The following is a 23,311-nucleotide window of genomic DNA, read 5'->3' as shown; positions in this document are numbered from 1 at the left end:
TCTCCATCCTATACTGTAGCATGCTATTACAGTGCAGCAGCACCTCTTGTATGCAAATGTCAGACACACATGTACACACAGTCACTCGTCATGAGACGTCCCTGTGTCCTGAAGTGTGCAAGCTCTTGAGCTAAGGTTAGGTTGAATATAAACATGAACATATGAAAGAACCTAACCTAAGCCCAATGCTGTAAGCTGCATATGGTTTGCTCTCTTATGTGCACAAATATGTTAATACAATATGCCACACAAACAGCTTTGGGTGTGTGTGTGTGTGTGTGTGAAAAAGCTTCGAATATGCATACTGTACAGAGCAAAAGCATCAAAAGGCCCTAATTGAAGAAGAACACGGGGGGAAACAGCAGTTGACGTTGTTGTCGTCTGACGTGCCTCTTGTTGTTGTTGTTGTCTCTCCCTTCAGGTTGTGTCATATCACGCGTGTGTATGTGGGCTCTTTCATTCCTCCTACACCTTTTTTTTACTCTGTCCTCTCGATTGCTGTCTGAGTTTTGTGTTCGTGTTGTCGTGTGTGTGGCTTAATATTTGTTTTTCCTTTAACCCCACCTTTTTAAAAAAAAATAATTTTATTTTTTACAAAAATGTGTTTATCGGCGTGACTCTCCTCCCCCAATGGGTCTCAGCCTTGGTTTAAAAAAAAGGCAAAAAAAAAACCTACAAATGTCCAGAAATACTATGACAATATTTGTGCCTTAAATACAAACAAAATGTTTATTTGAGCATACACATGAACAAACAAGCAAAGCAAAAGTATTGGGACACCTGGCTATGGCAGATAGGTATTAAAGTGACTTTTTTCCTCATATTTTTATATAGTTAATGACCTAATACCTATAAAATAGGTTCAAGTAAGAAAGATAAAAAAAGGTAAAAATTATATAAATTGTGGCTCCTGCAACTATATGCAAAAAAAATGTATGTATTGTTGTTTTCATTTATTTTCCTTCATTTTAATTAGATTTTTAAAAATTAAATGTCATTCATTGATTTAATTATTAATATATTCAATAAAATAAACCTGTTTTATTATTTTAGAAATTAATATAATAATGTATGATAAGTAATATTTATTTTACATTTATTATATATACTGTCAAGATTTTTTTGTCAAAATTTTGTACACTATGAATACACAATTATTACAGTCATTTGAATCATCAAAGGAAAATAAAATAACATTCACATTAAATATAAAAAAATGTATTATAAAAAACGAAGTGTAAGGTAAGGTCACATTTAAATATTTATCTTTAAAAATATTTGTATTTTTAATAATATGAAACAAATATATAAATATTTATATTTAAAAAATATTTATATTTGTAATAATAATATTAACTATATATTTAAATTAATGTCCTTTTTGGACAATAGTTTTTTTTTTAAAGCTGACAATCTTCTCTTCAATCAAGCAACTTTTTAACTTTTATAGTGTTTAAATGTGGTCATGGCAGCTTTGCTTTGATAAAACATCAGTCATGGTGGCCTCAGACTTTTGCACAGCATTGTTACAATATCTTACACGATTGTGTACAAAAGGTGTTTCCAAACATCTTACGCTCACATTTTGTTTGCTCTATCTGTCCATTGGGTTGGGACTTTGAGTGTCGTGTTGTTCAAAGCTGCAAAATATTCCAAGGCCCATGGTCTGTGGGGTAAGGAGAGACATGAAGCTCAAAGGGGACAAGTACCTCTTGAAACACAACACGCTGACGACAAGCTAAAGTCACTGAATGCACCACCACCTCAGCACGGTTCTGTGCTGTCAAAAAAAAAGATGTCATGCGGTGTGGTTGGCGTGTAATGCTTCGGAAATACTATTCCTCAGACCCGGTGTGAAGGAGCTTTCAGTGCCCACAGCGCAGCCCCAAAAGCTTCTTTGCTTCCTGTGCTGCTGGCTATGAGAACAATAAAATAAAATATACAAGCTGGGGGCTACACTTGGTCACCGAAAGACTTTGCGCATACATAACAAGACCAGACACACAGGCAGGTAGAATTACAACAAGGTAAGCAAGACATGACAGTGATCATTTTGGACAAATATGCACAAAAAAATCCCTCTTTAAAGCAAATCAGGGTTTTAAATAAAGCACAGAAGAAACGTCACCACAGACTATATTTAACATCTAAACAATTACATTTTTTAAAACATGAATACTCCTGTTTTTTAAAGAGGGATCCTTGTGTGCTGCCGGTTCGATTTCTTTTATAGATAAACGCTTTTCAAGGTGTCTTTGCAAAAATTACTTTTTGAAAAAGCTTTAAATGTTTCTTCCAGTTTGATTGTGGGCCATCTGGCTTCCTGTGCTCTAAATGCAAATATATGCATGGCTGACATAGAGTAGGTTCAATGGTACCTATATATATGATTGTTGGCCAATACTTCTGGAGATCTTCTGCAACAAGGACCTCCATCTTCTTAGCTCTCTTTGTGTGTCTTTCCCTGTCTTTCTCTTTGTGTTGTCATTATTTGTGTGCAACCTGTGTGTCATTGTGTTATTTTATTGTTGTTTTTTTTCCTGTGTAATTATTAACAGGGTTTTTGTTGTATGGTGTGTTCCATTATGTTTTCTTTCTTGTAGATTATTGTATATAAGACTGTTATGTGTATTTGGTGTTTTTTTTTTCTGTTGTGTTCTGATTTGAGTTTTAACATCACTTACTATATAGCACATTCAACGTTAAATAACACAATTGTTTCGGTTATTCAAGACCGACGTTTTTATGGGCCGACGTTTTATGGGCCATAAATATGCAACATATCTGTAGTGTCTAGTCACGTCCAATTAGTTGAAACTCCAAAATTACGTAGCTTGTTACACTTGTCCCCATTGTCATATCACCTCATCACAATATTCTGCAATATTCTGAGCCACATTTATTTGAAATAATTGAAAATTAAATGCCTTGATTGACACCGTCGTTCTACTGAAGTATTTGGTATGTAATTGTAAACTACTCGTTAATTGATTTAATTGAATTTACATGTGAATCAAAATGTTATAGAATTGCTGACAACGCAAAGCAATGGAACTACACACAACACAAAACTACTCATTTTGTATTGGTGTGCATTCATGTTCCATAACTGCTCCCAATTCAGCCACTGTTGTAGATCTCTTAGTGTAGACTTCGTCTTTTAGGTAGCCCCATAAAAAAAAGTCTAGGGCCGCAAAGCCTGATGAACACGGAGGGTATTTAATAAAAGGGTCTAACCTTGCGGTGGTAGTATAGAGATGCCTCATCTTGCTTAAAATAAAACTACCAACCCACCTCCACATCATTCTCACATTTTCACAGTACCCACACAAACCACGTAGTATAGTACCAGCCATAGCATGGAGATCAGTACTAGTAAAACAAAAAAAAATGGGCTGCCGATCCAGGTCTTGTTCCTGCCGGGTTTGTACGTCTGGCACAGCAAAACCAGTCTCACGTGTGTTGCAACCGGATGTAGCGATCCTGGTTGGGAGTTGTCACTCTCTCTAGCCGTGGATGCGGTCTGTCGTAAACAGAGACTATCGTGTTGTGGCGTTCATGCAGGTTTCTGATTGTGGGTTGGGTCCTGCCCATACGCCTGGATATATCACTGTAGCGCAAACCGGCCTCCACCATACCCGGGACCCGGAGACGGCGTTCACGTGATAGATGTGGCATGATGCCGTTAAATGGACTAACAATGCTGGCCTTCTTTCGGTCTTTAGGTCTCATCATTATCTAAACTACCGGAGCACTAAGACAACAATAAATCTACAACATATAATTACAACTCTCCTACAAGTAGAAATATGCATATATTTTTACCTCGAAGTTTCTATTGACTGTCAGTTTATTTTTCAGGAAAGTACTGTATATTTTAATTTTAGTACAACTCCATGTACTCCAGTGGTACACATTTTAAGAATCAGTGCCACAGAGGAATGTGTTATTACTAATAACATCTCTACAAGCTCTCTGAACAGTAATTAGCACAGCCATGAGCGCTAACACAACATGAGAGGTGATCCGCAGTCGCTATGGCAACACTTGCTGCAATAAGCCATCACAGGGGGCCATCACGATGTTTTGTTACATGGAAAGTCCAAATGCAACAACAAATTCTTTAAGCTAATTCTTTTAAATTTATAAGCGCAAGTTTATAAAGGGTGTCCAAATTGAGGGCGGGGGGCCATTTGTAGCCCGCAGCTGTTTTTTGCTGGCCTGTGGCACATTCAAAAATATAATTCAACAAGAAAACAAAAAAAAAAATCAATCAGCAAATAATGTCAAAAATTCAGAAAAATAATAATAATAAATAATAAGGAAAAGATGCAATATAACAAGAATTGGCTGCATCAGCAGTTCAGAAGGCAGCGGATGTGGCTGGAGGGACCCAGCAAAGGTGGATAAACCTGCTTTTCATTCAGGTTTTCAATTAATAATGTGAGAAGACTAGAAATACATGCATTGTGAAATCCAAAAAGGTGAGTAGTGGATACCAGCATTTTGTTAATATTCTGGTAAAACAAGCATATTGGCTTTATTTGGCTTCAACTATGGCTATTTATATACAGTAAACCTCGGATATATCGGATTCAATTGTTCCCACTGGTTTTGTCCGATATAAGTGAAATCCGTTATATGCGTATACCGGAAAATGTCCGTTTTACGCATATATCGGATTTATATCTGGTATATGCGTAAATCGGATTTTATCCGTTATAAAAAGGCACTTCCTTGACTATGTTTCCAATGTACCTGGACGCGCAGGCAACGCTGCAAACGCTGCAAATGACGTCGTATAGCGGCCTGTCACGATTCGGCGAATCGGAGCGCCACGATGCGGCCATCCGATATATGCGAGGGAAATTTAATGGAAATGCATTGGAACGGGACTGGAGATTTTGTCCGAAATAGGCGAAATCCGTTATAAAAAATCCGATATATGCAATGAATTTTTATTGGAAATGCATTACAGAAAAATTGGTTCTTTTTTATCTGTCCGTTGTGAGCGAATTTCCGATATATCCGAGTCCGATATATCCGAGGTTTACTGTAAAATAAATGTTACAAAAATGACTAGCTCTAGCCATTTTCATTTTGTAAAAGTAGCATAGCGGCCGATTTCACTCATGGATTATCGGTATCGGGATCGTCAGAATAAAACCCTGATCAGAACTAGAAAAATGTGAGACAAGTTGAAATTTTACGGGGATAAACTATTTATAATACAAGGAAAAACACTGTAATTATACGACCTTGAAGTTGAAATATTAGAGGAAAGTGTCATTTTTTTCAAGTCGTAATATTATGAGAAACAAACAAAAGTAAAGTTGTCATTTTTGGACAATTAGGTTGGGGAAAATGTTATACTAGCATTGGAATGAAGTCATAGTATTTGGGGAATGAACTCATAACTCATGTTTATTAGAAGAAAGTTGAAATATATTTGGACAATGCAAAAAAAAAGACAAAAATACCTACATGTGTATATATATATAGATATACAAAAGTATATACATCAAAGTGTCCTTTGCATTCTTTTGTTTTTCAGTATATGCGGAAAAGGTTTGGACGTCCGTGCTATAAGATATCGATCAATATGACCTTCATTGTCGGCATCTGAGACATGCCGTGTCAGCACAGTATTCAGTTGCTCCATGAGGTGTGCCTAATAAAGTGGTCACATTTCCTATTCCTGCTACAAGCCCACTGTGTGGCTTTACAGTGGACGTGGTGGTCACGCGCCGATCAATTCATCTAATTACGGGTAACAGGAGTCGCAGCATCTTTAACAGGCAATTGATCCCATGTAAGCAGTCACTGGAATAGACTTCACCAGGACGACACACTCGCACTACCAAATACCACTTTATTGGAAGTAGATTTGAATATTTGGGAAAATATATACTACACAATGGATGCCCTCCCATTAATAACCGCCTGATATTCCATGCAGTTAACTAAATAAACACGGAATCATGCTCTTTGAGGGATTATACCATCGTTTCACTTCAAACTATTTATTTTGCTTGATTAAGACTCTGGTCGGATTATTTGCAGTAATTTCCTCCCTTTCTTTCCTCATTGTGCCCCCACCCACCCCACCCCACCCCATAAACTTCCATAATCTTCTGTGATTAACGCTCATTCTTCCATCCCATCTCCAGGCCGCCACTGCAGTGCAAGTGTATCTTAAAGTCTTGACTGTCGGTAGGTACTGCATATGAGTACTGTATGTACGCATCCCCCTCTTAGTGTGTAAAGCAAAGTGTGCCTATGATTATGTCATCAATGAACCACGAGCGACTCGTTCCCGTGATAGAGAAGCCCAGGGCAGCGTTTGTTGGGATAAGGTGGCGATGAGTGTTAGACTTAGACTGCAGTGGCTTTTGTGTTCATTAAAAAGAAACGTCTTTATTTGGATGTCTACTATTATACATATATATAAACTACACAAACCACCTTTCCGTTCCATAATGTAGCATGCATATATGTTTCATTTTTCATATTTGACTCATCACTAGGGGTGTCACAAGACATTCAGTTCACAAAATGAGACAATACGAGATTTTACAATGGAAAAAATATTAAAAATATGTGACAATATATTGTATTAATTTCATTTCTACTATGTTACATCTTTCTGCGTTGTTTGCATGTATGCTAGAGCCCTGCCTTTATCCTACGGCTGCGATCGGATAATTTGAATACCTCGATTACACTATCGCTCGTACGTCAACCATGTAGAAGAAGAAGGAAGTGGCCTGTTTGAAGACGCGGGAAGATGGAAGAGGCTAGAAAAAGCGACAAAGCAACAAAACAGACAATGTAGCTAAACAGCAATTTGAACATCGTGGTGTGTAGCCGTTGTTACACTGCGTTTTGTCAGCGCCATTATGCGGCAACAATGAAATCCCGGCAGTTGCTACTGTGGCTGATGGATGAAACAACTATGCGGTAAGATAGTGGTGGGCAAAACCGTTTATTTCCGTGAACCGGATCATTGCGGTTCATTCAGTAAAAAGATCCTTCATTTCGGTCAGTTCGGTCAATTGGTCGTTAGGCTGTGATCTCCCCCTATGCATAGACCTGGTCAGCCGTGTTGAGTCAGTCCGTTCACTCATGTTTACATTCGTTCCGACTCAACAGCGCAACAACACGTGATGACTAGTTGTGTGTCGGTCATGAACGAACGGGTCAAAAGACCTAGTTATTTTTTGTGAACGGAATGAACGAGGTCACCGACAGTGTTGGTAAATCTCTCGGTCTTGGGCTTTCATCAGCTAACCACACCCACCCACAGAGCGAGGCGCGATGATAGGATAGGTCAGGCAAGCATGAAGATAGTCCCGCCCTGCAAAAGGAACGTTGAACTGACTTTCCAGCCAATCAAAAAAAAAAGCATTTGCAACTGAACGATCTGAACAGGTATTTTAGGGGTGATGACCCGTTCTTTTGACCCGTTCGTTCATGACCGACACACCACTACGGTAAGATGCACACACCTTTCACAATTGCTACTTTCAAGCCGCGATGTTGTTTAGTTTGTGTGGAAAAGTTACTTGTTTGATTGCACCGTTCGTGCCATGAACGCCATTGCGGAAAACTATTTTTTTCATTGACTTCTTTGTTAATTTATTATCAAGTGTTTACTATTGTTTTTTTCTTTCTCTTTAACCAAGCAAAAGTATGCTTTTTTTCCGATTCCTCGATTAATCAAACAAATTTCAGTGCAATACCCGATTACTAAAAATTTGATAGCCGCAGCCGTACGAGACTTTATGTTTCATTTTGTTATTTTGATGTAAAAATACAATTTTTTTTTATTGTTTATGTTGTGGTATAGTTGTTTAGATGTTTGAGCTGTCGCAAAAACAACAAATTTTGGTGTAGAAAACAAAGGGTAGAAAAAAATACTTTTTTCTGATGAAAGAGTGAATGAAGTCTTTTGGTAGGTTTCATGTTTACATGGTCATCGAACACAACATGTCTGTGTTTCTTGAAAGATCGTCTAAAATGAACGCTACGAACGAATTGAATGGGTTCAGGCCGGCAAAAGTTAATTTTTCATTTATTGTGTAATTTAGTTAGTTTTTTATTATAATTTTTTTTTCACGTTTTTATCTCCCAAGATCTTGTGACACCCCTACTCATCACACTTGACAAGTGTTTCAAATTCTCCATAATACAGGAAAAACACACATTTAGAGAAAGAGATATTTTGTATATTTTTTAAAATATATGTGTGATCTGGGTAGTTCATGTTGCGCAGCTACTTCAAAGTAATACATTAAAATTATATATTTTTTTATATTGATAAATGAAGATTAGCATTTTTGTCAACAGTTTATTTAACTGATGTAGCAATTCTATTTTCATTAAATAGAAGATTCTTTAGCATCAGTTTAGGTTATTCCTGTATGTTGCTATCCGTCTATATATATTTCAATCTGTCCGTCTATCTTACATATATATATTACATAGATATATATATATCCTTTTTGGAGAAACATAGAGACCTAGAAATGCATCATCAATATTTCACTGACTTGCCATTCGGCTAATGTTCCCAAGTCAGTAAAAAAAAAAAAAAAAAAGGCAAGAAGAAAGGGCTTTTATTTTTGGTTGGGTCAAGCAAAACGTCATTGAAGGGCTGCTGCTGCTTCGAGATGGTTGAAGTTGGACAGAAAATGCACAAAAACTTCTTTTAAGGGGAAACCTTGACTCTTGAATGCTGCTTTTTTTCTATGCAATGAAGAACAGCAGCATGCATTCTAAATAAAAGGCTTAAACGCCACTCAGCTCAACTTGAGCGCCACCTACCAATGACGTTCTCCACCTGACTATCTGTCGTAACTTCACGTTTGCATGCTGAATCTACAGTGGTAAAGGACACAACAAGGACATTTGACAGTAAAAGTGTCATTTCCCACTGTAAAAAAAACATCATCTCTGTTGTAGGATGTCCAGAGAATACAACTAGAAGGTGGAATTTGTAACATGTTGGCCATCTGAAGTTTAAAACCTTTTCAAATATATTTATGTATTTGTCTTTTTCAATATGAGACCACATGTACATTGGTATTCTTTCAAATATCGTCCGCCTACTATCTTTAATAATTGATATTTGTACATCTTCTAATTGCCTGAGCTTAAATAATTACCTGTACTCTTCATGATATTGGTGAATTATCACAATGTACTCTTAGAATAATAGAGTATTTGTTGTACATTGCATTCGTACAATGAAATGCCTCACCTCAAATAATGAGCAAAAATACATAAAACAGGTAAATATAAGCAAGTACAACAACAGCAATATACTGATTAGCGATGTCCCAGTCAGAGTTTTTTTTGAGTCCCGATCCGATGCTTCTATAGTACACTAAAAAAATAAAAAAGAAAGAAAAAACAGACCAGGCGGCACGGCGATCTAGTGGTTAGCGCGCAGACCTCACAGCTAGGAAACCAGGGTTCAATTCCACCCTCAGCCATCTCTGTGTGGAGTTTACATGTTCTCCACTTGCATGCGTAGGTTTTCTCCGGGTACTCCGGTTTCCTTCCACATTCCAAAAACATGCTAGGTTAATTGGCGACTCCAAATTGTCCATAGGTATGAATGTGAGTGTGAATGGTTGTTTGTCTATATGTGCCCTGTGATTGGCTGGCCACCAGTCCAGGGTGTACCCTGCCTCACGCCCGAAGACAGCTGGGATAGGCTCCAGCACCCCCGCGATCCTCGTGAGGAAAGGCGGTAGAAAATGAATGAATTAATGAAAAAACAGACCAAGAATGTGCCCTATTTTTTATTTTATTTACCTTACTATAACATTTGACATTTTAACAGAGCACTGTGGGATAGCTTGAATAATCAAGAAATAAATCAGGTACTCCGACTCCAAATTGTCCATAGGTATGAATGTGAGTGTGAATGGTTGTTTGTCTATATGTGCTCTGTGATTGGCTGGCCACCAGTCCAGAGTGTACCCCGCCTCTCGCCCAAAGTCAGCTGGGATAGGCTCCAGCTGACTTTTGCTGTCATGGAACAATGATGACTAAAGTGCCCCTGCGAATTCGGTCACGGGTCCGTAAAGGTACCATCTTTAATATTTGTGTTTAAAAAAGTAAGTCTGCATTTAACGTAAGCAGAGACAAAAATTAATATTTGAAAAAATACCTTTGCTCATGTGGATATGGACTTACTCGCCTCCAAACTTCACGTGGTCAACTGCTTCTTTTCTACTGTCCGTTGTCTAAAACACCTGTACATTTGCTCCATGCAATAATACTATGATGGGTGCTTTATTCATTGGAACTGTTAGCTATGTGCTAATTCATACAATTGTATGCTAAGGAAAAAGCTCAACAAAGACATATCATAACTCGCATTTTCTTGTTTTGTCTTGTCTGTTCTGTCTGTGTGTGTCTGTCTGTCCTTTGTATGTCTTTATGATTTCATGACATTTTGGATTTACTGTCTTCTTTTTGCTGACATGCTTCTTTTTTTGTTTTCTTTTCATGTTGAAATATTGTGTGACTTTCAAACCAAATGACCTGAATTTCTTTTTGTTTGCATTTGACGTACTGTAAACCACCCCCCCTCCCGTCCTCTCCATCCATCGTATTGTAGCGACCAACTACGAGAAATCTCGCAGTGTCACAAGCGTCACAGGAATAGCAGGCTCGTCTCTGCGGCTAGCTCCGATCAGTAGCCCTCCTTTCGAAACCTACGAGGCGCCGGGCCCGCTTCGCCGCTGTCGCTCCCCCATCCCCTCCATTTTGTAGCGGGGAGGTTGCACAAGCTCAGACGCGAAAAGATGCTCAACCCAACAGCACACTAAGAGTCTTTCAACGGATTTTGCAGCGCGCAAAACCGATAGCAATAAGATCACGTGAACTTGAATGTAGACGGAATGACCTCTTGTCTTGTGAATCTCATGGTTTATCATGCATGTGTCAGGTTAGCTGATGGGGTCTAATTAAAAAAAAAAAAAAAGCTTTAAAGATACGTTATTTTTAATCGTTAGAATAAGTGGAATTGTATCACAGCTTCACATTTAGTGTACACTGTTTTTATGTGTTATGATCACAAAAACCTTCTATTCATTTTAGGCCAAAGATTAAAAAAAAAAGATACATGTATAGCCAACTGATTTTTACATTCTGACAGTTGTGAAAATTAGTGAATGTACAGTGTAAAAGGCCTGCAGCATTTTGCTATTTAAAAAAAAACAGCTGCTGTAAAAATAAAAAAAAATACATCAATGCAAGAAAAAAAAGCCAAAAAAAATTTAAATATTTTACATTTCAAAAGTAAGTTCATTAATAATAGTAATAATAATCGCAGAAAATAATGCATGTGGTCTCACGGCCATTTAGTAGAAAACTGTACAAACATTAAGCAATATGTTGTTTGCAAATTTAATTTGTTATTTCAACAACTCGGCATTATTCACAAGTCAAAAGACTTTTTTTTCTAATTTCCTTACAATATTTTGTACAAAATATTTCATGTTAAGCCATGTTAATTGAATACGGAAAATAATCACACTTAAAAGTGCAATAAATAGTACATTTTATAATAAAAATATTTTTTAAAAATCAGGTTTAAGTGCACAGTTTTATTTTTATTTATTTTTTTTAACAGAATTTTGGGATAAAACCTACAATTAAAAATAAAAGAATATTTTCATTTATTTAATTGCTTGACCATAAACATTAAGGATTTTACACAATAATTCATATGCAATAAAAGTATTTTTTTTTAATGAGTTCTAGGTACTTTAAAAGTCTCTAACGTTAAGGGCGGTACTCGCTGAGTCATTTACATATGCAAAATATGTGCAACGTTCAAAGGTATTAGGGATAGTTGGGAATTGTGGACATGAAATTGTCACTTCCGGTCCTGAGCCAAGTTCTGTTGGGATTTGGTTGCTGAGGAAAGTAGTTCCGGCTGGGCGACGTTTAGGAACATAATCCTCCTCGCAAAAGTGTACACTTGCACTCCTTGTCCGTGGAAAACGAAGCAATTTGTAGGGCGACACTTCCTTGTTGTCACAGCGGACGTACCATTTTTTTTTTTTTAACCACGGTATGCGATCCTCAACACAGGCGAAGTGATATGACAGCAGAGACATATTTTTTTATTATTAATAATTAAATATTTATTATGAAATAATTATTTTATTTCCAGTAAGCATTTTTGTGACGCTTTTGAATGCGTATTGTTTTGAGAAGCCAAACTCTTTATTTAAACTGCCCCCCAGCAACACGGAACTACTTTCCTCAGCACCCAAATCCCACCAGAACTCATGTCATAAAATCCCTTTAATGAGCCATTGGTCTTTGTTGATTTTTTTAAAAAGTGTATTTTATCGATGAGACTGACTTGTAAGTGAAGTTTGTCAGGTATTAGATGGACACTGTAGCCACGTTTACATGAGTTTTTTTCTTTCCGAATGACCTTTCCGAAAGCAATGGTATACATGGAAAGGAATATTCTAATGGCGTGTCTACATGCGGCGCTATAATCAACCAGAATAGTCAATGGGGCATGCCCAGTAAAGCGTAAACACCAACATCACGTGATACCGACTTCCTCCAGTTTTTCTTTCACTTGTTGGAATAACTCCGTATTGCCAGTTTTTCCTTCGTCCAGTCTTGAAATTTAGTTTGAATCAAAAACAAACTTTCCTTAGCAGTCCAGTGCCGATTGCTCGCCTCCATTTAAGAACATCTGGAGCTGCGTGTTACGTCATATCTCAGCATTCGCTGAAAGAACGCACCCGGGAACAGGAAAAGATAAAGTTCAATCTTGCTAATATTTTATAATTAAGCTCGGCACATGTTTTATATAGATATGTATTTTCTTTTTTAATAAAACTGGACTTGTGAATGGCGTATAGAAGGGTTTAGATTCTGTTCCACAGATGGCGCTAATGCACACCAAAGCTGCTTGCCAACCGCCAATAAACAACAGAAGAAGAAAAACACCACGAAGAAGAACGCAGTCTGACAACTTTCCGTTTGAGCGGGTACAAGATACCTCAATCGGATTGGGGAAAGGAATATTCCACCCCTGGGAATCCCATTATATATTCATTCGGATTGGCACTTTTCTTTCGGAATGAGGTGTATACAAAGGTTAGATTCCTTCCGTTTGAGCAAATAACCCGAATGGAATTGGAATATTTGGGTCCATGTATACGTGGCTTGTGTCAAAATTTCCATTTCGGAATGTTCATTTTTATTTGATTTTTAAAATCAATGTGCTTCCAAGCTAAACCTTGTCATCATTTTAGACCAACTTTTCGAAGTAACGCATGCCGGGTTTGTTTAGCTTACAATCATTGTGAGTAACGACCAAAAAAATATAAATATAATGAAGTGTATAAAGTGTGGAAGCGTAAAATGAAAGGAATTGTGGGACAAGAAGTTTGAAATTTGATTGAAGCTGCAGAAAAACAACAATGTGGTGTACTAATGGGCGCCATGGGTTTATGCTTCAATGACCTTGTTAGTGCAGTACATTACAGTACTTGCTAGCTCTCCTTGGATAAAAGCCTCTGTAAGCATTTTAGCACACCAACACTCCTTCTTCCACAGTATGGGTACCATGATGTTCTTTCCTTTTTTGGAAACGTTTCTATTACTAAGAAAATGTCACTTTATTTTTTCCTGAGTTTGCTTTAACTTTGTATTTGCATTGTATTGAATTTCAATGAATGATGGGATCATATCATACAATTGTGTTCATGAAAAATCCAAATAGGCAAATAAATGTAAGAAGTGCCTCTATGAGGCCCCTGATGTCAACATTCATGCAGATTAGCTAGATTTAACTAGCGATGCTTAACACACCCATAATTATTGCACATGTACATATCTGTATCAAGACGCGTGAATACATTAAAGTCCTATCAAATGCGATCTGTCCTATCTATGCATACTCTGAGTGTGGCTTCATAGCGATGAATCGGTAGGTTGTGTTCTTACTCGAATTTTGTAGGACATTGTACAAAAAGTTCTATGGCATTAGACTTGGATGACATATTCAATACTTTATTGCCATTGTTATAATAAACACAATTTTGCATGCAAATGTGAAAAAAGTACTCCACAAAAATACTCCATTTTGCCATTGAAGGTTTCATAATTCATTATAACTTGAAGTATGTTATTCCACAAGATAAAAACACGACAAAATTTGGGTGAACACAACATTCTGCTTTTTTTAATGATATTGCTACTAATTTTCTTGCCACTGGTACTACAACATGGCTGTTTGGAGTAAATGGGAAGTCTGGGGAAGAGCTGGTGCAGTGAAGCTACTGTCAATGTGTAAATCTTGAATCTGGAAACTAGATTGGCTTATGTAGTCTGTGAGCCTCTCGTACTAAAAAAACGGCTACATTTACATGCAGTCAAATAATTCCATCCTAACCGGAATATTAGCAATAACCCGGTTACGCATGGTTGTATAAACACAAATAACCGTTTTGAAAAACCCCAAATATGCTCATATTCCGTTTTTAAAAACTTGAATATTAGACCTGGGTTACTTCTTTTCCAGTCTGAATATTGGATCATGTATACGGGATAAGCCCATCGAAAGGAACATTGAATTGTGTTCTGCGCATGTTCCATTCTTTGACAAGAACTATTGAATTTGAAAACATGGCAGCACGCAAAACTGCATACTTTTGGCGTGACGAGGAAACTAACCATCTTATTAATGTGCTGAAAGACAGAAAAATGTCTGTCCTTTATCGACATATACTACCGGCCTTGCTGGTGTTTTTGTTTTTGTATACAGGAAGAAAAAGCGGAAATACGTCATGATGTTCTCCTTGCGTTGTTGTTTTGATTGGGATATACAAGTACCATGTAAACTTGTTATACCGAATGCTTCAGGAACCGGAATATTGACTGCATGTAAATGTAGTGGGGTTTTTTTTTACGTGGTTTTTGGGCATTTTCAGGCGGTCTTGGAATGTTGCCCCAGTGAAAATCAGAGATTTATTGTTGTCCACTTATTGTGAATTATTGTGAAGAAGTCTTGTATTGTACACTGTTTCATGTGTAGGGTTGAAATACTGCATATTTATATTTATTATTTATTTTATTTATATTTAATACTACATATTCAATTCACTAGCAAGATCGCAGTGTATATACTGGTCATATATTTCATTTCATATTATCTTGTAAATTATTTGTATATAATCCTGGTTAAAATTGTTAATTTGTTAATACGTTTAGGTTGTTTATATTCTTTATTTTTATATTGTTTATTTTTACTTTTTAACTGGTTCTGTCCTCTTTGCTGCTGTGCAATGCAAATTTCCCCACTGAGGGACCAATAAAGGCATATCTCATCTTATCTTTAATTAATTTTCTAACTATTAAAGTATATTACTGTCTTACTGTCGGTTAAATAAATAGAAGAACAAGAAATTATTTGAAAAGGCTGTACAGTGGTTAAAAGACTACTATAGAATATGAGTTCTGTACTCTGTTATGGACGAGAAAGTTCTGTTTTTTTCAAGCAGAAAAAACCTCGGCGACAATCCCTGGCGACAACAGATACAGAAGACGGGGAAGGAATGGACAAGAACGCCAAAAAGACAAATTATGTGTACATTTATACACAAATGTTGAATTCTCTGCTTTGTATTGCTACTGCAGAAGTATTTAACCTCCCTGTAAACAAAGCATGCTTGCAGGAAATGCAGTACAAGACGTGCTTGTTGTTAAATTTGCATGACGCATCGCTTCTACAGGGAGGTTAAGACGACTGTCCTGTTTATTTTTCCCCACAAGAATGAATTACATTTTCTTTTCATGTTCCCATGAACATTACATGTACTGTATTTGTGTGTGTCCATTTGTCAGAAGAACATGTTTCAAGTGTACATGGTCACCCCGAATGGAAATGTCTGCACACACACACACACACACACACACACACGTCACTTTTATTGATGTAGATGATTTGATAGCATTGTGTCAAAAACTATTGATGCTGCAAAGCTGTGTTGTGCAAATGAACATACTTGCTAAAAACAAGCTAAATGATGACTGATGGGTTTATATTAGCTGAACGCTACTGTAAACCAACATAACAATTAGCTAAATCAGTGGTTCTCAAACTTTTTACACCTCGAAAATGTTTGCTACCTCCTCTTACCGCCATGGTTTAGATCCATGGTGCGGTAGAGCCCCACAAATTTTCAGATTTTTGGTCAGAACATTTTATTTTTTATTGTTTTTTCTGCAGAAAGTCAGTTGTAATTTATAAATACGTGATAATATGGCTTAAACGTACAGAATACATGAACCAGCCCACAGTAATTTTTACATGTTTATGTCTTAATGTGTCACTTATGGGTTTTTTTTCCCATGTGGGACACATAGACTATGTGACACATAGTCACATGGTTGTTTGCCGCTAAGCGAAAGTCAAGTGGAACCTCAGTTAGCGTCGTTAATCTGTTTCAGAAAGTCCAAAACACTTTTTTTTCAATTTTTTCTGAAATTCAATTTCAGTTTCTCATCTCCTTTAATGAAGTGCTGGAACTTGCAAGTTGGTTTGGTAATTTTGCAGTTGTGGTGTAACTGTGTTGACGAGCAAAGAACTACAGAGTCAACCTCTGACGACATCATAGATGAGGGTCGATGACTTCCAGTTTCCATGCTGACATGGTGCTAACCTGGACGTTTTTTGATAAAAATACATAACAAATACAGTTGGACTCATGAAATGTATTAATCTATAAATTAATCTATAAATTAATCTATAAATATATATAATAAACACAGCAAGACACACAGCATTTTGTACCCTAACATGCATGCAAACGGAGGCAAATATTTGCTAACCGGGGTGTACGAGGTTCCACTTTTTATAACTTTCTGAGTATCGATACTTTACAAAAAGCGTAGTAAGTAATAAGGGTTACATTCCATTTTCTTCTTCTTACCCGGGAAGTCCGGACTTCCCGGTCCCCGGCCACCTCCTCCAGGTCTACTGGGAGGACACCAAGGCGTTCCCAGGCCAGCTGTGAGACATAATCACTCCAGTGTGTCCTAGGTCTGCCCGCGGGTCCTTCTCCCATCTAAACATGCCCGGAGGCATCTGGACTCGATGCCCGGAGCCCCTTCAACTGGCTCCTCTCCATGTGAAGGAGCAGAAGCTCTACTCAGAGCTCCTCCCAGATTACCGAGCTCCTCACTTTAATAAGTAATTAATGTGTGAGGCATATTTAAGGTTAAAAGTTAAAACCTGGATTGTGTTGCGATTGAACAATGGTAGGTGTGTAAAAAAATACATATTTGAGGTGTATCGATTACGGATTTTGGCCAATCACAGGTGGGTATGGAACTGAACGTCCAGGAAAAGCGTGACTCTATAGTATAGTACAAATGTGGTGTGCCTCCCCACCACTAAATAATACCCCCAGCGGTACTCGTAGTACAGTTTGAGAATCATTGTGCGAGCTTATAGCATGAATGCATCAATGCCCTGCTTTATGCTGATGTTATGTTGTGATTGGTAATGGCTCTCTGTTCTTGTCTTCACAGTGTTAAGTTTCTAGCGTTCGCCTTTTCACTCTAACGAGGAGTCGGTAAGCTGTTAACACATATTTGCAGCGGGAGCCACGTAAAGCGGCAAGCCTGACGTGGATGGACAGTTTTTTTTAAAAGGAGATCTTTTTGGCGGAGGGGGTGACGAGAAAGAAGGGCCACCAGTTAATCATGAATTCCAGAAAATTCACACGGTCTGCTCCTGCTCACGTCGTTACCAAAGTAGCCTCTCTGAACTCCAACCGCCGCCATTTTTTGACATCTGTCTGACAGACCCCCCCCCCCCCCCCATGCTCTCCTTTCCCCCCCTTTTTTCGGGCCAATTGACTGAGCACTGCACTGACACACTTTGGGAGAGAAACAAAAAGACTCCTGTAGACACATTCCAGATGACATCACTCAAGAGACAACATCACTGGCGGCCATCTTGTTCCATGGCCTACTCTACTGTACCATGAACTGAGCAACGTAAAAAAAAAAAAAAAACAACAACAAAATAATTGTCTTCACATGGGACTGAATGAACAATGTAGCATCTCTGCTAACATACTGTAGCATTCGTTGGCTGGGAGACTACCTGACTTGAAGACTAAGGTATTTATGCAGTTTAGATGTCACTCCCCTCTTGAGATCCTTTTTTCAGTGAAGACACACAGACGGTACATGAGAGAAAAAGCATCGGTCTTCACTTTCAAAAACACTTCTGGAGAGGAGAATAAGATGGCTATCATGATCAAGAAACTTTGTCTTCCATTCACTTCTAACGTAAAAGCTACTATGACGAAATAAACCCATGTAGCATCAAACGACGACAACGTTAAAGACCTCCCCTTTCCTCTCATGTACTGAAAAAAAAGGGGGGATACCTGCTGAATGATCTCTGATATAATGTCGATTAGCAAAATGAGCTTCTAAAAACAATCTTTAATCCTTTTAACTGCCACTTACATCCACTTTCTATTTGAGTGAAGCACACAGAAGCAAATGCGGCTCGAGCGGAAAATAGACTCAAGGATACAGGGGCAGACTGTTGTCAGTCTTTGGCCAATTCTGCTAATTAGAATTTAAAAAATCCCCTCTCTGCCCTATTCCACAAGGACACTTTTTACACCCAGTGTAACCGTCCATTAGCCGGGACCAGTCACATGATGTATTCCACACAAAGGGCCTACACTGCCATCAAGGCACAAGAATCCCCCTGCCCACAGATGAATACTGCCCAAAATCCCTCTGCAGTACTCTCGCTGCCAGCGGGTTGCTTCACTGGTGAGTCGATATTCAAGACGAGGACGGCCCTTGAGAAGCAGAAGCGGACCAAGTAGAGAACAAGTGTATTACAACAACAACAAAAAAAATCTATATTTTGATAAAAACAAATCCACGGCATCTGATCGGAAGCTGGTCAAGGATGGGAGGATTGGAAAATAAAAAAATAATGCAAAATGAAAAAGATAAAATGAGAAGAAATGGCGGACTCCATGGAAGTTGGCCACGTGCACTGACTGAAAAGACTGAGCAAAGATGGACTCATGTCAAAGAGAATGGATGGACGCTGAGTTAAACAAAGAAAGGTTGACCGTGTGGGGGGGTGGGTGGGGTTCAGGGGATGTGGGAGATGATGCATTTTTGTAACTTTGTTTACCAGCATGACTACTTTGCATGACTGTCTTTTCTGCAAGCCCTTAGTTGAAGACGAGGGTGCTAGAGATACAAAAACCTATATATAAAATGAATTTAAAAAATGTTATATGCAATTCATGTTTTGAACAAACAAAAAAAAGATTCTAATGAAGAGAAGATCTATTTTGTTTTTAAAAGTAAAAAAAAAAAATGTGAATATTGAAATGTATGTTTGCAACGTACACCCTGAACTATGTTTCTGTTGGATGAAATCTCTTTGCTCCTACTGCCCTACTTTCCTCATTCCAGGGTTTGCATCCATGCTAACATAGTTTGACTTTAAAAATGCAATCAAGCAGTATATTTTTTCCGACCATTTCATTCACTGTTGTCGTCCCGGAGTTTGCCGATTTAGCTTACGCGCAAAGTCGAACTGTTTGCACAACAATGGTAGCAGCAGCAACAGCAGCGACTGGAAAACATGAAGCTCTCTGTACTTTGCTTGATTGACACTCAAAGTTTGCTTTTATTAGTTTTTCTTTTGGCAATAATACAAGACAAGTTGAGACATGACTGTAGCAGGGAAATCTGGACAGAGGTTCTGTTCCCTTAGGCCTGAAGAAGGACGCTCTGAATAGACAGTGGAACCTTAAAAGCTGATCATAACACATCCATCTTCTACTGCTTATCTGAGTTGGGTGGTGGAGGCAGGAAACTAAGCAGGAAGCCCAGACTTCCCAGCCACTTTGTCCAGCCCCCTGGCTAGCGTGTCCAACATCTCCACCATACATGGTATTGGTTGGTCACTACTTCCACCCTCCTGAGGCGGGGGATGGTGGCCCAAGAATATGTTGGGAAGTCATTCTCCATGGCTTCTCCGAACTCTGCCTCAGTGACTTTCGCAGACACAGACCGCTTGGCCTGCTGGTCCGGAGTCCCATGGGCCTCAAAGGCCTAATATGACTCCTTCAGCTTGACAGCATCTCGTACCACTGGTGTACACCAATGGGTTCTGGAATTAACGCCACCACAGGCACCGACCACAGTGCCGATCAGCCGCCTCAACAATGGAGGGATGGAACCTGGCCTCAATGGCGGCCACCTCCATATGGTCGAAGCTCTCCCAGTTGAAACTCCTTCTGCTGGGGACTCAACGCTCACTTTGGTAGCAACAGTGAGACCTGGAGGCGTGATTGGGAGGAACTGCTCCCCTGATTTGAACCTGAGTGGTTCACTTGACTCCAGGACACCCTGAGCCGCAGTTTGATGATTTACATTGTGGTTGTGTCATCTGACTTTGTGGCCATATGTTTAACACTCAGATGAAGAGGGGGATGGAGCTGTCAAACAATTACCACCTGGGGCTGAGTTTCCGCCCATGGTGGTAGAGGCCGAAAAGACATTGTGAGGGTCTACTGTCAGAATCCCAGAGGGAGCACTCTACAGTACTCCAAAAAGAGCTGGTCCAATGATGTTTCTCTTCATAGGGATCCGTTGAGCCACTCTTCTGGTCTTTCACCTTGGACCTGTTTTGGAACTGTCACAGGTGACCCTACCAGGGGCATAAAAGCACCTGGATCATCGGGACACTATACACATCATAAAACCTTTAATCATCCCATATTGTTACCATGTTTCAGTTTTCAAAAATTAATACATGATAACTGTTTTGTGGTTGATTGTGGCCGACAAAATATGTCAAAAAATATAGAAAGACGGGCTGCACGCAGGCCTCACAGCTAGGAAACTCTAGTTCAATTCCACCCTCGGCCATCTCTGTGTGGAGTTTGCATGTTCTCCTTGTGCATGCGTAGGTTTTCACCGGGTACTCCGGTTTCCTCCCACATTCCAAAAACATGCTAGGTTAATTGGCGACTCCAAATTGTCCATAGGTATGAATGTGAGTGTGAATGGTTGTTTGTCTATATGTGCCCTGTGATTGGCTGGCTGGCGACCAGTCCAGGGTGTACCCCGCCTCTCGCCGGAAAACAGCTGGGATAGGCTCCAGCAGGATAAGCGGTAGAAAATGAATGAATGAATATTGAAAGACCATTCATAGTAGTATTGTGTAGTATTGTGGATTGGGTTACCTTCACACTGCATGTGGTCAGCCTTGGCATGTCCGACATGATAGAGTGGGGAAAAAAACAGTCTCCTTCCATTACATGTGGAAGTGGTAAGTTTTGGGCTTCTTGCTTTGTTCTTCTCCACTCTGTTTGAAACAAGTTTAGAACAAGGCTAACTAGTTGGGAGAGAATATATGCAAACTCCATACAGAGATGCAAACTCCGATCTTCCTTTTCAAGGCGTTTCCTCCCTTGAAATTAATGTTGTAATTTTGAGGTTCCACTGTGTATGAATATATGAGGTTAGAGACACAAGGAGGTTTCAAGTTTGCATGGAACCATAATTCCAAAGTTCTGTTGTTAAGGACTCAGGTCGTGTCGATGGTGTGTGGATGTTCAGTAGGTGTTGATTTCTTTGAGACATTTTAGATTAATGTGAACACCCCACAGTGATGTGTAGAGATTTAAAATTTCAACAACAACAAAAAAAAAAGACGCATGCGTTATGACTTGATAATCTTAAAGCGGGAACGGGGTGGGGGGTGGGGTGGGGGGACAAAGTCTCGACATCGCCTCCTCTTCCGCCGTTATGTTATGTCATGAATCCTTAAAAAAAAGAAGAAAAAAAAAAAAACGGTGACCACTGTGCTGTGTTGTAGAGCAGAAACGTCTTCCTCCCAGAGGGAAATGGCAACACACCACGGTGTGTAAAAGTAGCTTGTTTTTATTCATAAATTCATAAATTATTGTTTCATCCATGCAGCATCCCAACTGGCTTGTTACATGCAGCACAGTCAAAAGTGATTCCAAAAAAAAAATGATGTCAGTCAAGTGTTTAGGAGACGATCCCAGTGTCCACCAAGGGGAGATGGATGTTTATTGGTTGATTGATTGATTGATCGATGACCTCATCTTTATTTTTTATTTTTTCCAAGTGACTTCCATGCAGGCCCTGCTGGTTCAGGGTGTCCTGTAGCTCGGGTAGCTTCATCTTCATCGTGTTGCAAGGTGGAAGTCTAAGCTAGTATTACAGGGTCTATCTGCAACAATGTGGTCTTTTACATTTTTTTGTCTCGCTGCAGCGGTCAAAAAAATTGTCAAATCGGTGCATGCATACATTTCACTTAACTGTGTGTGTGTGTGAGTGTGTGTGTGCTTTTTAAGGCCAAGAATTGTCAATTTCTCAATTAAAAAAAAGATGTCTTTCCATTTTTTAGTAGATAACTGGATTTTTTTTTCTTGAAAGCTGTCATAAAATATATGTTAAAGTCCTCTTTAGAGTGTTTCCTGCTCTCAAACACACAATGTTCATTTTCTTTATGTGCCTGTTTGTGCGTAGATGTTTCTGGTTTGTTCACTTGAAGACACTGTATGCAATCTGCACCAGGAATGCCACTGATTGACACTTACTGTAACGCTCCCCCTAAGGCGTGGATATCTGGAACTGTGCGTCGTGGCTTAATGGTTTAATGGTTTATTTTACAAAATAACAAGACCAGAGAAATCTCAGTCTTCTAGATTTTTCTAATGATGCACATTATCGGACACCGCACATGGGATTTTGCAGACCGTCATGCATCCTCACAAGTTTTTCCAAAGATAAAAGATGTATGTTGAGTAGTATTGAGAGCCACTGCACTGCAGTCTCAGCAGGAGAGCAAATGCAAAGACGAGGTGGTCACTGGGGTAATCTGGGTGTGACTTAAGCCGGATTTTTATTTTTGGAAAAGTCCTAACACGAGAACTGTATAAAGTATATTTCAACGGAATGTTCATGATCTATCTTTTTATATTTTGAAGAGAGAGAGAGAAAAAATAGAAACATATCAATAAAAATGTCATAATTTAACATATTTCTACTACTGAGACTTAAAAATGTATGAATGTCAATGTGAACTAATGTGAAACCAATCTCCATAGCAGCTTGAATGAATTAACTGGTTCAAAATCATGAGATGCTTTTCTTTTTTTTTCCAGAGAAAATTGCTTCGAATCATTGAGATGAACTTAAAATAAATGGGGAAAATTTACAATCA

The 23,311-nt window shown here is 38.7% G+C and overlaps 1 protein-coding gene across 4 annotated transcripts in view; it reads left to right on the top strand.

The window, feature by feature from the left end:
- The window catches only part of LOC131109813 (potassium voltage-gated channel subfamily C member 1-like), a 57,025-nt gene extending 33,714 nt beyond the window's left edge, over positions 1-23,311 (top strand). For 2 of the 4 annotated variants that reach the window (XM_058062181.1, XM_058062183.1), the window contains one exon: positions 17,587-23,311. Coding sequence is in view for 3 of the 4 variants with exons in the window: in XM_058062183.1 (XP_057918166.1) it covers positions 17,587-17,600 (14 nt within the window). In the remaining variant the exon portion in view is untranslated. Of the gene's footprint in view, positions 1-421 lie in introns of all 4 variants that reach the window. The other 2 variants (XM_058062180.1, XM_058062182.1) reach the window with 2 other exon arrangements.

Source organism: Doryrhamphus excisus, chromosome 22 (assembly GCF_030265055.1).
Source record: "Doryrhamphus excisus isolate RoL2022-K1 chromosome 22, RoL_Dexc_1.0, whole genome shotgun sequence".
Taxonomy (NCBI): domain Eukaryota; kingdom Metazoa; phylum Chordata; class Actinopteri; order Syngnathiformes; family Syngnathidae; genus Doryrhamphus; species Doryrhamphus excisus.
This window is presented reverse-complemented; position numbering and strand designations above follow the sequence as displayed.